Source organism: Drosophila mojavensis, unplaced genomic scaffold (genome assembly GCF_018153725.1).
Source record: "Drosophila mojavensis isolate 15081-1352.22 unplaced genomic scaffold, ASM1815372v1 contig_136, whole genome shotgun sequence".
Classification (NCBI taxonomy): domain Eukaryota; kingdom Metazoa; phylum Arthropoda; class Insecta; order Diptera; family Drosophilidae; genus Drosophila; species Drosophila mojavensis.
This window is the reverse complement of record NW_025318667.1, coordinates 31698387-31714293: the sequence shown is the minus strand read 5'-3', so window position 1 is coordinate 31714293 and position 15907 is coordinate 31698387. Positions and strand designations below refer to the sequence as shown.

At 37.5% G+C, this 15907-nt stretch overlaps 4 protein-coding genes and 1 non-coding gene across 9 annotated transcripts in view; 1 reads left to right on the top strand and 4 right to left on the bottom strand.

The window, feature by feature from the left end:
- The window catches only part of LOC6586330 (inositol hexakisphosphate and diphosphoinositol-pentakisphosphate kinase), an 85096-nt gene extending 74811 nt beyond the window's left edge, over positions 1 to 10285 (bottom strand). For 3 of the 4 annotated variants that reach the window (XM_044009794.1, XM_044009796.1, XM_044009797.1), the window contains exons 1-4: positions 9770 to 10285; positions 4394 to 4826; positions 4096 to 4338; positions 1734 to 2232 (exon numbers count right to left, since the gene is read on the bottom strand). In XM_044009794.1, coding sequence (XP_043865729.1) covers positions 1734 to 2232; positions 4096 to 4338; positions 4394 to 4826; positions 9770 to 9934 — 1340 coding nt within the window. In that variant the 5' untranslated portion in view covers positions 9935 to 10285. Of the gene's footprint in view, positions 1 to 1733; positions 2233 to 4095; positions 4339 to 4393; positions 4827 to 5102; positions 5122 to 9769 lie in introns of those variants that run through there. The other variant, XM_044009800.1, reaches the window with a different exon arrangement.
- Positions 10286 to 10675: 390 nt separating this feature from the next.
- Positions 10676 to 12175, top strand: LOC6586329. Its single transcript, XM_002011909.4, has one exon. The coding sequence runs from the start codon at positions 10878 to 10880 to the stop codon at positions 12009 to 12011; it is 1134 nt and encodes a 377-aa protein (XP_002011945.1). The 5' UTR covers positions 10676 to 10877; the 3' UTR covers positions 12012 to 12175.
- Positions 12176 to 12983: 808 nt separating this feature from the next.
- Positions 12984 to 13286, bottom strand: LOC6586328 (thioredoxin-1). The gene has a single exon (XM_002011908.4). It carries the CDS (start codon positions 13284 to 13286, stop codon positions 12984 to 12986), a length of 303 nt encoding a protein of 100 aa, XP_002011944.2.
- Positions 13287 to 14225: 939 nt separating this feature from the next.
- On the bottom strand, positions 14226 to 15264 carry LOC6586327 (60S acidic ribosomal protein P2). Of its 2 annotated transcripts, XR_006357002.1 has the most exons (3): positions 15153 to 15264; positions 14615 to 15020; positions 14226 to 14396 (listed from the first exon to the last, which is right to left on the bottom strand). XR_006357002.1 is itself a non-coding variant. In XM_044008449.1 (2 exons), exon 2 carries the CDS (start codon positions 15017 to 15019, stop codon positions 14675 to 14677), a length of 345 nt encoding a protein of 114 aa, XP_043864384.1. In that variant the 5' UTR covers position 15020; positions 15153 to 15264; the 3' UTR covers positions 14614 to 14674. The 2 variants fall into 2 exon arrangements, 1 of the variants encoding a protein (XP_043864384.1); XM_044008449.1 differs by lacking the exon at positions 14226 to 14396 and having other exon boundaries at positions 14614 to 15020.
- Positions 14488 to 14567, bottom strand: LOC116804665. Its single transcript, XR_004364666.1, has one exon. It is a non-coding gene; the product is annotated as a small nucleolar RNA Me28S-Am982 (small nucleolar RNA).
- Positions 15265 to 15907: the final 643 nt, after the last annotated feature.

The following is a 15907-nucleotide window of genomic DNA, read 5'->3' as shown; positions in this document are numbered from 1 at the left end:
GATAAGGTTTTTTATCGATTAAAAAAGATCGGGTTGAGTTATCGATTTTTAATGATAAACTTGATATCCGCTCTGTAATTACGGACATTTAAAAAAAAAATTGAAGTCTCTAGATCTTATATCTTCTGAAATCGACGCGTTCATACATACGGACAGACGGACAGGGCCAAATCAACTCAGTTCATCGCCCTGATCAAGAATATATATACTTTGTGGGGTCTGCCACGGCTCCTTCTGCCTGTTACATACATTTCAACAAAACCCTTATACCTTGATTTCCCATTGAAAATGGGTTCAGTTTATAAAAAAATGTACTGGCTATTAGGACCGCGCTCGCAGCTAAGCCTTGAAAACAAAATATGGCTATCTAAGGCTGTTCTCAAACCAATATGGACTTATGCGTTGCAGCTTTGGGGAACAGCCAGTGAATCAAACATTGAAATTCTTCAGCGTTACCAGTCTAAAACACTAAGAACAATAACAGGAGCTCCATGGTATATGACAAACTTTGACATCCATAAAGACCTCAAACTTCCTCTTATCAAAGAGGAAATACAAAAAACCTCAGAGAGGTATTTAAACAGGCTACATGACCACTGCAATGCTCTAGCTTCTGGACTCCTCGACAACACAAATAACAGCGACGACGCTTAAAAAGATTCCACGTATTAGATTTGCCAAATAGAGAGTAGACTAGTAGAGAGTTAGTTAGAGTTACTAGTAGATAAGCTATAAATATGTAAATATGTATATATATGTATTGATCTCGTTGGAGTTCAAACCATCCGGTTATTTTTAGTTATAGTTTAAAGATTTGCTTATTGTTCTGTACAAGACAGATTGCAAATAAAAAATGCATAAAAAAAAAAAGAAATTTTATATTGAAAAATGTAAACAGCGAAAATATATCTTATGTGCAACTGGACATTATTATGCAAAAAGTCTAAAATTTTAGATCATTTATTAGATATAATTTGCGCAAATGTAATCGTAATCTGAATTGATTTAAGCAAAAACATACGCCTTGGCTAGCATCTAGTGTTAAGCTTACGATACACTGCCACGGCAACAATATGAATATGGGGGGTCGGAGGACCTTACGCTATAACGAACCAGGACCCCGATTAAAGAGGAAATTAGGTTCTGAACTTGCCTCAGAGAGCAATAATTCAAAACTCATATTGCTATATGCTGATTGAGTTTCATCAAAGAAACCGATAACATGTATGTGTTACAAAAAACTATGAGCAGTGACAATTTATTAGATATGGATAATTAGCTATCATTGAATGGCTCAGTACCCATAACTGCTGAAGGTGGCATTAGCGTTTTTAATTGAAAACGGGCTATCTAACCAAAAATATCTCTGCATAAAAGCATTAAATAAAAATCATGGATGTGACATTTACCTCCCTTCTCAGAAATCAGCCAACTAAAATGCAAATGTAGTGTATATTAAATTTAAAACTTATAATATTTATGAAATTGCTTGCAATCGTACCGATATTCATCGGTAAATAAATCACATGTATGGAGACAAGGGTGAGGGCGTGGCAAAAAAAAAAAAAAAAAAAATCCGAAATTTTGTATTACTAACGTGTGCGCAAGACTTCAAAGCTCTATCTTTAAATTTACAGTTAATGCCGCACTATCGGTATTTTTGCCCATAGTTCATAGTGCATTGTAAGCTTTTTTTTAATTAATCGAAATTTTAGCTACTTGGTTTAACTTACTTGGGATGTCGCACTTCGACCTTCATTTTCTGTTTGGGCGTGCGATCGCCATGGCGTATGACAGCCACCACGCAGCGCAACTCCATCATTTTGCCAAAAGTTGTGGGCACAATGGGAGGATCGTCTAATTGAAATGGCACAGACCAAGGTATGTGAAGGGTCGGTGTGAGCTCGCGCAGTATCATGTTGCCCAATATTTTAGCGCAGTCATCGTAGTACTTATTAGAGTTCTTTACGAAACTAAATCCGTTGACATCACAGACATAGCTTTTGCCATTGGCGCGCAGCAGATCAAAGCCGCAAACAGTCTGTTTAAAGGCAAGGCACACCTTTCGCGAGATAAGCTTCTCCGAGTGATTGAGTATAACTGGATAGCGGATTTCTTTTCCTTCGCTATCGCGCTCTACTTTGCCATCGAGCGCTGGGCTTTTGCGTGCCTCCGCATGGGCATAGTCTGGGCCAACCGTGTAGACCTTCACATCAGTGCCTGAAAAGTATACTAAGTTGTAAAGGTAATGCTGGATTCAGTGCGTTCGACTGGCGGCCACTTTTTTTCTTAAAGATTTCGGCAATGAGAGCAGCGAGCAGCGATCGGCGAACGAGCGAGCGAGACGCACGACAAATGGGTAATGATGAAATTTGTTTGCTTTTAATTATGTGATGTGGGTATTTTTTCATTAACAGCTCATTTGTAATTTCAGAACAGTAATTTCAGCTCTGAACGAGCGAGCTAAGCCAGATGCGACAAAAACAGTTTCTGTCTGAGTTTTTTTTATTGTGTCAGTGACAACGAAAAACTTTTAACAGTTATTTGCGAGCTATGGAAATCAAGGTACAATGATTTTGTTGAAATGGCAGAAGGAGACGTGGCAGACCCCATAAAGTATATGGGCATTTCTCCAGAAAGGTCAACCACAGCCAAAACATTCAAAGTCAATGAAAGCATGTTTTGCTAACATATTTTTTATAACTAATAAATCAAATTTAACTAATATAAACCAATTTTATATTTTATCATACTACATCTCGAAATATTGAGACACAAAGCCGAACAAGCGCAAAAGTTCTGTTTTGAGCATTTCTATTGCACATTTTATTCTTATTATTGAGACACTATGCAATGATATATGATACTTCGAATTTTCTCTATTTTATTATAATTAATAAATTGAATATATTGAAAATCATTTCTAATGCTTTTATTCATGTACAATTACTAAAAAATTAAGAGAAAAAAAACGTATGGTGGAAAAAATGTCTCATTCGACACGTCACCTTCGACCCTGATTAAAACTAAAAAATAAAAAAAAACTATTCAATATTTTTTAATCAAATAAAAAACAAGATGTGCCAATTTCTAATAATTTAAAATTATTTGTAATAAATTGTCACTTAAGATTTCGCTAAAATCTCTGGTTGAACTGTTCATTTAAAAAGCGACTTACATTTTTTGTAGCCTGCGAACCTCTTGGCTTTTGTAATTATCTTGAAAACTAACATTTGCCTAAAATGAGATTTAACACCTAATATAGAGCTAATCAAGAGCTAAAAGATTCACTATTCGTCAAAATAAAAAAATGTTTTGGCTTTTTTTTTTAACCCAAATACGTACGACTGTCACATTCGCCACTAGAGAATTGCCCATATGCATTCTTGATCAGGGCGACGAGCTGAGTTGGTTTGGCTTGTCCGTCTGTCTGTCCGTCGATTTCAGAAGATATATAAGCTAGAGACTTCTTTCTTTCTAAATGTCTGTATTTACACCGCGGATATCGAGTTTATTACTAAAAATCGATCACTCATCCCGTTATTTTGTTATCGATGGAAAACTTTATCGAAAATCAAATAAAATTGTATCTTCTACATCTTTAAAGATAGTCTCAAAATTTTTTGTTAAAATTTACCCCCACCCCTATATCCACTCACCCACATATTTGTAAAAGGCGTATTTCAAATACTAGAGACTTGTGCTTTGGCAAATGCATGCATATCCATGTTATTATCATAATCTGAAAGTGTGTGTGTGAGTGTGTGTGTTTGTTTGTTTGTTTTTGTGTGTGTGTGTGTGTGTGTGTGTGTGTGTGTGTGTGTGTGTGTGTGTGTGTGTGTGTGTGTGTGTGTGTGTGTGTGTGTGTGTGTGTGTGTGTGTGTGTGTGTGTGTGTCTGAGTGTGTGTGTGTGTGTGTCTGTGTGTGTGTGCAGAACGACGCGAAAAATGATTGGTATAGATATTGCTCAAAGGGATTCACGAAACATGTATATTTCTCAGTTAATTGGTAGGACTTTTTTGGAATATCTGTATAGCATTATTAATATATGCCATATATATATATATTAAGAACACAGATAACAAGTTAGCATACCATCGGTAGGCATAAAGTCCTCGTAGATGAATGATCCAGTTTTACGGACACGCGATTCCGGCGAGTAGACGCTGCTACGGCTACCGATTTTACGAAATAAACGCTGACTACCGCCGCCAGCAGATGTCGGATAGTAGATATAGATGTTGTGATCCTCGGCCGAAACGGGTTTTTCAACGAATGGTTTATTGAATGTAATGCCATTGACCTCCACATGATCTTCGGACTCAATAAGTTCATGATCTGCAAATTGATCTACATTGAAACGAACTGTTGAGTTAGATAATCTATCACTTACGTTTCGGATCAGGAGAATCTCGATCGAGCACAGCATAACGCGGTATCTCAATGCCCTCTTTTTCCAGTATGGCATAAACCCGTCGTCTGTCCTGTATATCGTATTGCATATGCAAATTGTTGAGCACAAAGGGATTGCGTAGCTGGGCATACTCGATAGCCTTTTCCAGTGGAAAGCCCTTGGAATGAAAAGACACAAGACAATCGCATATGGGCCAATTTTGCACAGGCTCTCTCAATATCACATTTTCCTCAAAGGTAACCAGCTTGATGAACTCAAACTCGCCAAGTCGTGTCAATATCTCCTTCATAGGCTTCGATTGTGTCTTCTTGGCCATTGCACAGATGCCCACAACAACCTGTTTACTATTACTGGAAGAGGTGCTCGTATCTGAGTCCATGCCGTCATTGCTGTCACCAAAATCCGTGTCGCCCTATACAAGTGAAAGGATATATATTTTAACTACTGCAAATTTGTCCAACATATATAATACTAAAACAAATTCAACATATTTCGATCCTAAATTTGGTTATTTTAGTTTATTATAATTTATATTAGTTTGTGTTATTTGAAATGAAATTTATTTACACATGTTTTTCATGGTGATCATAATGATATGATATGAGCATAGTACAAACAGTGAGCAGTAGCAGACGGCATAGCGAATAATAGGCGTTCGTTATACATATATTGAGTTTGCAATAAATACCTAAGTTAACAAGTAAGTTTACCCTAACGGGGGGAACCGACTAGGAGATCTCCTGAACTCTGAGTGATCTGGCTTTTTTTATTTACACATGTATGGCTACAAATAAGATAGTATATTGGCACTTAAAGTTTTTGCCAAAAAAAAAAAAAAAAAAAAAAAAAACCCTGTCACTCGATTTTGAACTAAAATCAAACATGCTTGTCAAAAAAAAAAAAAAGAAAAGTAAGAAAGCTCTAGTCGAGACTGCTCGACTACGAGGTCCCCTGAACACTTGGAGCAATAGCTATTTCAATCGCATACACACACATACATATACATACACACACACACATACATACACACACACACATACATACATACACACACATACATACATACACACACATACATACACACACACATACACGCCCAAAAGCACCCACGCCTAAACACGTATGGGCTGCAGTGTGCGCTTACTATGAGAACTTAATTGTTTAATAACTTTTCTGGTGGATGTACTTTCTTCATGAAACTTCCAAATTATGATAACATGGATATGCATGCATTTGCCAAATCACAAGTCTCTAGTATTTGAAATACGCCTTTTACAAATATGTGAATTAGAAGGTGGGGGGTAAATTTTGACAAAAATCGAAATTCTATAAAGTACATATGAATCTACATTAAAAATTTGGCGACTCTAGCCTTAAAGATGTAGGAGATATAAATTTATTACTGATTTTCGATCATGTTTTTAATCGATAACAAAATAACGGGGCAATTTATCGATATTTAAAGCAAAACTTGATATGCGCGTGCTATACACGGACCTAGGAAAAAAATTTCAAATCTCTAGCTCTTATATCTTCTGAGATCGACGCATTCAAACATACTGACAGACGGACAAAGCTAAATCGACTCAGCTCGACGCCCTGATCAAGAATATATATACTTTATGGGGTCTGCCGCGCCTCCTTCTGCCTGTTACATACTTTTAACAAATCCATTATACCCTGATTTCCCATTTTCAATGGGTTCACGGTATAAAAACGAACTGAACAGCGATTAAATATGTAAATTTAAAGCAAATAAAATTTCATAATTTAAATAAACACATATATATGTATATGTACATATTTATGCAGATGTACCAAATACTAATTAGTTTTGCCTTGAAATAAGCAAACAAATGCAAAAGCAATTAATAAGAATATTGGTATAATGGTGTCGCAGGCAGACCAAGAGACATACATACGTACGTACATGAAAATAAAAAAATGAAACTAAAACAAACGCAACGTAATCACAATGCATACAAGAAATAAATACAAATGAATGTTCACCGCATAAGAGAATGATGAAGAGCATGGCTCCTGAGCCTCATTTACTGGTGTTTCTAATATTATATAGGGAAAGAAAGAAGGATACTCAAAAAAGCAAGAACATATTTGTGTGCACAGCCACAGTGCATCATTTAGACAGACTATCAGCGTACAAGAATTTAAAATCACGCACCACCTAAATTTGGCGTCGAACTGACGTGCGTTAAAGCGGGAGGCGCATTGACATTGTATCCCCCGCGGATTGGTATAGCTACACTTGGTGCGGCTGTGGTACCTTCAGTTGATGCTGAAGACGCTCCTGCTGCCGTGAGTCGACGTCGACTACGACTCCATCTGCGACGCCTGCTTTCATTATCTGTGCCGTTATTTTGGGAAATCTTATCGGAACTGTTTCCCATTCTGTATTTACATACATTTACATGTACATAGACTGACGAACTAAATTATTGGCACTAAATAGAATTGCGAAAAACTTCAACGTACATTTTTTTAAATTTTAATAACCAAAAATAAACCTCGATTTAGCTGAACAAAATTATTGGCACACCAAAAAAAAAAAAATTAAACAAGTAAGAACGTTGCAGTCGGGCGATACCGATTGCAGAAGACACATTCACAGCCCAAACGCTGTCAACCAGAGTATATAGTGCAATTTTCAAGTCTAGTGCGCAACAAAAAACAGGGCGTGATCCCATTAAAATTGGAAAATCATCGATAGCTATTGCTATGATCATTGCATCATTGCATTCAAGTTACATACATATATAATTTATAAAATTTATATTTTTATTATATATTTACACTTGCCAGAAAAACTATGCGTACAGGCCTAATGTGCGACTTTGATGCGTACAAACTAATAACCCACATTTCTTAATAATCGTGTGAAGCTTTTAGTACCGTTAAACAGAATATTACGGTAAAAAAAAAAAGCATTAAAGAATGTCAATCACGTGTTGGTTTGCAAATTTTGTCATTAAGTTGATAGATTTCGTCATGGGCAGGAAAACTAAAGAGATTGATCCCGATTTGAGGAAACTCATCGTGAAATTACCCGATGAAGGGAAATCTTTTAGGGAAATTGGCGAAATTGTTGGCAGAATGCATTCTTCTGTCCAAAGAGTAGTGAATAACTTTAATTTGACTGGCTCAGTAAAGTCAAAGCCACGCTCTGGGAGGCCCTCAAAGCTGACCGAGTGAGAAGAGGGATGTGCTGAAGACGGTGCGGTTAAGCCCCGCATTAACTGCAGCCAAGATTAATCAGGAAGTTAAAGAGAAATACAAAAAAGAGCTTCACAAAGACACCGTAAGAAAATTTTTAAAGAAAAATGAATTAAATGCCCTGTTGCTCGAAGGAAGCACCTTATCTCTGAAGCAAATAAAATCAAACAGATGGATTTCGCCAGAAAATACTTAGAAGTCAGTCCAGAGTAATGGAACCAAGTGATATTTAGTAATGAGAGCAAATTCTGTATATTTGGTATCAAGGGGAGAATGCTTGTGTGGCGAAAGAGAGGCACTGCATTCGACGTACAAAATCTAGCTCCAACCGTTTAGCACGGCGGAGGTGGCGTAATGGTGTAGGGGTGTATGGCAGCAAGTGGAGTGGGCAATTTGGCTTTTATTGAGTCCATACTGAATAATATGGATTATCTCCATATACTAAAAACCAATTTACACCAAAGCGCCAGACAATTGGGTCTTGGGGAGGACTTTGTCTTCCAACATGACAATGACCCCAAACACACAGCTCACAATGTCAAGCTCTGGTTGCTTTACAATACTAGACACCAGCTTCATCGCCTCCTCAGTCGCCCGACCTTAATCCCATAGAGCAGTTATGGGATTTTTTGGAGCGCAGGATCAGAGAGTGAATAATTACTTCAAAGGACATGCTCTAATCGGTTCTGATGGAGAAGTGGCTCAAAATTCCGGCTGATTTCACCCGGAAATTGATGGCATCGATGCCAAAACGGTTGGAAGAGACCAAGAAGCGAAAGGGGTAGCCAACCTTATATTAATTTTCCAATTTTCATTGAAAAAAAGTTATTTTTGTTTTGTTTTTTAGTTTGTACGCATACTTTTTCCAAGTGAATTTTCGTTGTTTTTTTCTTACTTAAAATATAAAAAAAAACTGTTTAATATTATTTTTTTTTTAAATGGTTGATAAATGTGTGTTATTAAACAGTTTTTCACTAAAAAATATAATATTTATAAAAATACTCTTATTTATGATATTTATTCTCTATCAAAGTCGCACATTAGGCCTGTACGCATAGTTTTTCTGGCAAGTGTATATCCATATATCGGATACCGGCTTCAAGCTAGCAGCAGATCAGCGCGATCGTCTATTCTATGCCTACAGACAGAAGCGCGCCTTTTCTCACATTCTTAGAATATCGATTGATTTCTGGACTTTCTAGTTTTGTCTGATGACGCTCTCTTATTAAGCTATTGTATTTTAGCAAGTAGCTGATCAAGCAAAGCAGTGGCGCGGGTGCCAAGGGCGACGCAAATTATGTTAGAGTAGGGGAGGTTCGAAACCTCTTGTTATTGTAATTTTTTTTTTTTTCATACACATTTCGTTTTTTATAAAATAGATATTTTATTGGGAAGGTGCGAGCTTGAATGAATGGCACCTAATACTTTTCTTTTTCTTAGTCGAATAATTTTATAAGCTTAAATTTGTTTCTTCTTAAATAGCCCTCAAATACATATACGCATATACTATCGACAATCTAAGGAGGCTGGAGAGTCCAGTCAGACATTCAAGGGGAGAACCTAACCAGTGGAACAGATTTAGTTCAGTTTATATTCGGACTAGAGAGAGTTTAGACCTATTGTTCCAAATTATATAAAATATATTATTTCATTGAACTCAAAGTTGTTATATATTCACAAGAACCCAACACAGCGTCCCCAATCACTAGTACACTAGTGTGGGAGCGCTTAACTTATATATATATGTATACGTACACATACTCATACATATCTAGAGCGTGTGTGTGTGTGTCGATATTTTTAATTTAGCAAATGCGTCTTTGTTAAAAAGATGCTGCAGACAAAATGGACATGTTTTTGATTTAAAGTAAAAGCAACGTGACAATGAGCGAGTAGCAAACAGCTGTTGAAAACGGCTTCTGTTGCTGTCATTTGCACCAGAAGTTGCCAAAGTCAGGGTCAACGACAAAAACAACGAATTCAGCAGGCGGCAGGTTATTGATTTTGTGCATAGCTTCGAGATTTAATAAAATGGATATGGCCTGATAAATGTAAATGTTTATATGTACATAGATTTATATACGTATCTGTACTAAGTAGCTAAAACGTTCGATTGCTGCATACATTGCCATCGTGGCCCAGGTAGAAGCCAACGCGGTGCGAATGCGACGACTGCGGATGTTGCGTATGCGGATTTTGCTGTTGGTGAAGCTGATGCGAAGCTACGACGTTGTTCTGCGAGGACTGACGCAGATCCTGGTAGCCAGACTCCAGCTCCGTATATGACATGTCAATTCCCTTTTTAATTGTTCCTAGTAATGTTTTTGCTGCGTGTGTTAGTTTAGCAGTTATTGTTGATTTAAGCAAAAATTAAGCGGCGAAACCACACACCCACACATATGGCTCTACGAATACCGGGAGCCTGTGGTGTATGCAAATACGTAAATAAATCCCGGTTTATTTTCAAGAAATTCACTTGGCATATAAATTAATAAATAAGTAATAAAAATAATAAGTATTTAATGCAAAATGATAAAGCAACTAAATAAAACGGCAGAAATCTTCATCCGCGAACGCGTTTATTTATATATGAACTATCCGTATTACGAAAGACCCAAATGGAGTGTCTGAACGCGTCTCATGAATACCTAAGCATTAGGGCTGCACATCCATCGATGGTGGCTCCACTCGAGAATTTCTCCATCGATGGAAAAAACTATCGAGTATATCGATGGTTCCATCGAAAATTTAAAAAGCTGAAGGAGAACATTTTATGAAATTTGAGTAGTATCACTAACCAGAGAACACATAGACCGGACATAGTGAGGAGCCGAGCAAATACGAGATAACTCCCGAAAAAAAGTGTGCAAAACGCTTTACACTACTTGTCCGGTCTATGTGTTCTCTGGTTAGTGCTTGGCGTCTGTAGCGATTTATCGACATCGAGAAAATTCCATCGATCTATATAACAAAAGAAAGTCCATCGATACTATCGATATTTCCATCGATGGATTTGCAGCACTAGTCCATAGTTTTGACACGTACCAAAAAGTCTGTTGCTCTCATTCATGTTGCTCGTATGAACTATCGATAATTGTGTGGAAGCACAGGATACAAAGAAGCTGCAATTTTCCTTTCATAACGGGTAATATACGTATTCTCGTATAAGAACTATAAAAAAGCAGATAAAATAAAAAGGATTGACAATATCATACAAAAAGGAAAATATGAAATGTTGCGTAACCGGTTGCTGCCACAGCTGCCACAGCTGCCACCAATTTCATTGTGCAGACGCGCCAAGGGCAACAACGCAATCAGAACAAATGCAACGAGGCAGAGCAACATTATAAGTAAACTCTTTGGTAGTCGTTTGACAGGCACAAAAAAGCACTGGTATCCTTGCCACAATACCAACGGCAATAGCTCTAACAACAATAGCAGCAGCGGCTCCTTCCAATCGGTCAGTGTGATGTTTCAGTCATCTCAGTTTGGTAAGAGCAAGCTCCGCGGCTCTAGGAACAATACGAGACGAATGTCTGTGCTGAATAAACTGTTCATGACCCATATCACCGACCTGCTAGCTACGGGCCAGGCCGCGGAGTCAATACTGGGACGCGGACTGCAGGTGTCGCGCGTGAAAATCTGCTCTGATTTCAGCTGCATTAATGTCTATTGGTTGGGCAGCGATATTTCGCTGGAAGCGGACCTACAACGCTGCAGCGGGCAGCTTCGCCACGAGCTCTCTCAGCTGCGGCTCATGGGTGAGGTGCCGCGCATCAAATTCGTGCGCGACAAAAGTGGAAGCAGCATCAATAATGTGGAGGGGATTTTGCGTTCACTCAATTTAAGCAAGCCAGTTGAATATGAACTTGATGGCCAGGGCATGCAAGTGGAGCAACAGCTAAAACACAGCTTCGATGCCGCCCAGACAATGCGTCAAGAGTTTTATGGTAATGCTGCAACGCTGTCGCCTACAACGCAGCTTTCTGAGATGCGACATGATGTGCTCGGCCTGGATCATCGCCTCATCATGGACAAGATTCTGGTCAAAATGCGCAAATCAAAGAGTGCTTGGGAGCAGCATAAACAAATAGATCGACATCAGCTAATCCCGGAGCTGGTATGCATGCATCATAAAATAGCTGAGGTTGAGGCCAACGTGGTCACTTTGAAGAGCAACCATTTTGCAGAATTTCTAGCTAATCGACGAGAACGCAAGCAAACGCCTGAGCGCAAGAAGCATCAACGGGAGTTAGAGGATTACGTAGCCGAAACAACAACGGACGAAGATGATTTACAGGCGCTAACGCCAGATCAGCGCCAAAGATATACCCAGAGCGATTACATTCTCGAAGACCACAAGTAATACTGCAGTTCCTAGACCTTAATTTAAGTTGTTTCACACTGTTTTTCTTAGTATACTCCGAGCCCATTGAATATGGGAAAAACTGGTATAATGTTTTCGTTAAAATGAATGTAATATGCATACGACCACCTCAGTCAATATAACCTTATCCATCTGCCTGTCTATACGTCAGTCTCAGAACCTATAAGGGCTTAGCACAAGCAGTTCAAAATTTACTTTAAAGCTGCTAAAATATCCAATTATTATCAAATAGTGAATTATATTGTAGATCATCTGCTGATAACATTGAAGAATTTTGAAGAAGTATATGACTAACTACTGTGCATAAATCTTTAAAATCAGAATTGTAGAAAATAAACAAACAATTCAAGCAATAACAAGTAGTGAGCTGTAGTCGGACGTACTCGACTGGGACTATTCCAAGAGAGTTACTATTCCAATCATTCTACTTTTATACATGGTGTTATATATAATTATATATAAAGGGGAAGATAGTCTCTCACTGATATGGTATTGATTCTACGCTTGCAAAACGATATCAAATGGGTATGGCATACATGGTACACACGGATCGACTCTGCTCATCGTTCTGATTACATACATACATATATGTATATGTATACATATATAAAATAAGGAAAGAAGCGAATATACATACATATGTATGTAATTTGTTATATTTAGATATTTGGTTAATACAGAACAACAAGTATGTACTTACATGTATATGCTTTTCGTGGCATTAAATCATTTTACTTATGTATATGAAATATATATGTATTTAATTATATCTAAAGCTACATATTTATTACATGTTTTGATAAGTTAAAAATAATATCAGATTGGAACTTAAAGGTTATGTCTGAACAAATTTTTTTTCAAAATGGCTGGCGTTGCATGTTACAAGCTACACAGTTATACATATAATCAATCAGTTAATCAAAGACGACGCCTGCGTCACTAAATTACTAATTATTTGCAGACTTTAGATAACGTTTGCTTTAGTTTGTGCTCATCTGCTCCAATGACTCGGCCAATTTTTCGATTGTTCTTGATGAACACAAATGTAGGCATGCTGCGCACCTTGTAGGTTTCCACCAAATCATCGAATCGGTCCACATTAATCTTAATTACGTCCACCTTGTTGGCGTACTGGCGCGCGAGTGCTTTCACCACCTTGTCAATGTCCTTGCACGGAGCGCACCAGGTAGCATAAAAGTCCAGAACAATCACTTTATGTTCGGCCGCCTCGAAGCGCTTGTGGAACTCAGACATATTGCGGATGGCAGTCATTTTTTTTTTTTTAATAAAAAACAAAATGGTAGAGTACAGTGCAAAAAAAAAAAACAGATATTAGACACGAATATTTCGACTTCAACGAATGAACAGAGCTCAAAGACTGCAGCTATCCATGCAATCCAGACCCATTTCCGCACATTTGTAGAGTTCACGCGGATAAGCGGTTCATTAGAGATCTAACAGTACTTATCCAGAACTCGAGCGTTGCCATCTTTGATCGATTACAGCGCGCGCGTACACAGCTCAAATATAATACAAAACGAAATCTTACCTGAAAGACCAAGATTGCGATAATTATATGAAACTCTGCCGAAAGGAAAGTATTCTAAACTTTTTTGACTAAAAGTCCCGCTCATTTATGTGAATGAGGATTTACGAAGTTAGTCTCAATTAAAATTTTATCATGTAACCTATCTGCGTATATATGAACATACATATGTATATATGCAGCTGCTGCTATAAAAATAGAAGTGCAACTGTGTACTAAAATGTTGCTTTGTGACCATTTCAATATTAACATCTAATTTGATTGAGTAAATTCCATAAATTTAAGTGAACTGACTTGTCATCAATTTGCTATAAGTCGAATTTATTGCATTTAATGGAGACTTTTCAATTGATCGGAAATTGTAACCGCGAAATAGCGAATGCCTATGAATACGTGAATACTCATTTTCTCTACACAAAAACAAGATACATCGCAAGCAAATAAAAATAACCATTTTAGGTGTACCTAGATTGGTACGTTGCTATTTTAATGATTCTCCATAAACTCGGTCTGCGGTACCAGCAACTGCGGCTTATAATTCTTGCTTACAAGAAATTGCTCTATTTGAAAACTAAATTAAACGAATAAGAAAACATATTCACACATCTCAAATAATAATAATAAAAAAAAAAAAAAAAAAAAAAAGATGACGATGAACGATGCGTAAACACTGCAAATTTTTATTTCATAGAAATAAACGTTTTAAAGTTTCCTTTTTTTTTTTTAATATATTTGTCGGGTGGTAGTAACAAGATTTGAACGTCATTTTAAGCAATGTGTGGCATTGTGTAAGCAGTCGATGATTGTGCTGCCCAGTTCTGCAAGAGATGAAATAAAAAACATTAGTAAAGTATGAAACAGTACGTTTCGTTGAAAATAGCGAAAATAACTACTGTGGAAGCGGGATGGCAAATGAATCAGTGAAACTTGTATGGCATCAACGTGTGTGATCAGTCGAAAGATGGTGTAAGTTCGGTTCATCAGGTGTTTGCCTATCCCCCCAGCTTTTTGGTTTTTTATTGCATATACGACGTACCTTAAGTACTGCTGTTGTAAATGTTTTACGCAGTACATACGAATGTTGAAAGAAGTTGGATTATTCGAAGAGAGCGAAGCCCATATCGTCATCTTCAGACTCAGACTCTTCCTTCTTCTCTTCTTTTTTGGCTTCCTTCTTATCACCACCAGCAGCAGCCGTTGGAGCACCGGCTGCGGGTGCAGCAGCAGCACAACTACCGCCAACGGGCATCGATGATAGCTTCTCACGACCCTCCTTGATCAGATCGTCTATGCTCTTGCCCTTCAACTCCTTGATGACACGGGTCAGACGCTCGGCATCGGCCTCAATACCCACAGAGCTAAGAATTTTCTCCAGATCAGCATTGGCGGGGCTATCTTGACCACCGAGAACAGCCAACAGGTATGCAGCCACGTAACGCATTCTATGAGAGTAGAAACATGTTATAATACGAATATTAATCTTCTTGTATATAAGGCATCGCTTGCGCTTTTCATTTATTTATCTTATTTAATAATTTGTATAAAGCATCACTATAGTTTGCAAGACCTCTTACTTTAAGTCTATAGTTTTTGACACGAAACGTGAAATGCACGGAAAAACACAACTTTCGCACAAGAGACCTTTAAACGAAAAGAACTCGACACCGTTTTGACACAAGAAAGTCACTTCCGTTTGTCAAAACTGACAGCTGACAACGAATGCAACCATGTTGCTTCAAGTAGGTGGCGCTTTAGTCTCAGAGTTGCATATAAATATTCGTCGTATCACTAACCAGTGGTGCCAGATTTTGAACGACAAAATAGGCCAAATTTCTTAAAAATATAAGCTAGAATGGGCTAAAGATTCTAAAAAACAGGCTTAAAAAAGGCCATACATGAAATAAAGCATAAATATTAAATGTCTAATTGTGCACTTATTTTATCTAAGTCACAATCTGAAGAAGTTGCATATTTATCGATGCAACTTATAAGATTAATATATTTTTTTTGTGGCAGTTCATTATTATGGCAACATTTGCCAAGACGGCGCAATCACTAACCAGAGAACACATAGACCCAGTGTTGCCGAAACTTTTTCAGCAAAAGTAGCAAAACCGAAGGCTGAAAGTAGCTAGAAGTAGCCAACTTTCTTCTAAAATAGCTGAAAAAGTAGCAAAAAAGAAAACAGTGCTGTTTTTTTTTCATAAAAAGTCAACTTTATTAATTCTGATAATATCTCATCTATGACCACCAACTCGTCATTTTCACCATTGTCGCTTTTATAATTTGCCTTTTTAAGGTAGTTGGGTGGAACGCTATACTCATAGCA

What these genes read in the sequence shown, in the direction of transcription:
- LOC6586328 (XM_002011908.4), bottom strand. Translation starts at nt 13,286, where the DNA reads ATGTCTGAGTTCCACAAGCGCTTCGAGGCGGCCGAACATAAAGTGATT.
- LOC6586329 (XM_002011909.4), top strand. Translation starts at nt 10,878, where the DNA reads ATGTTGCGTAACCGGTTGCTGCCACAGCTGCCACAGCTGCCACCAATT.
- LOC6586327 (XM_044008449.1), bottom strand. Translation starts at nt 15,019, where the DNA reads ATGCGTTACGTGGCTGCATACCTGTTGGCTGTTCTCGGTGGTCAAGAT.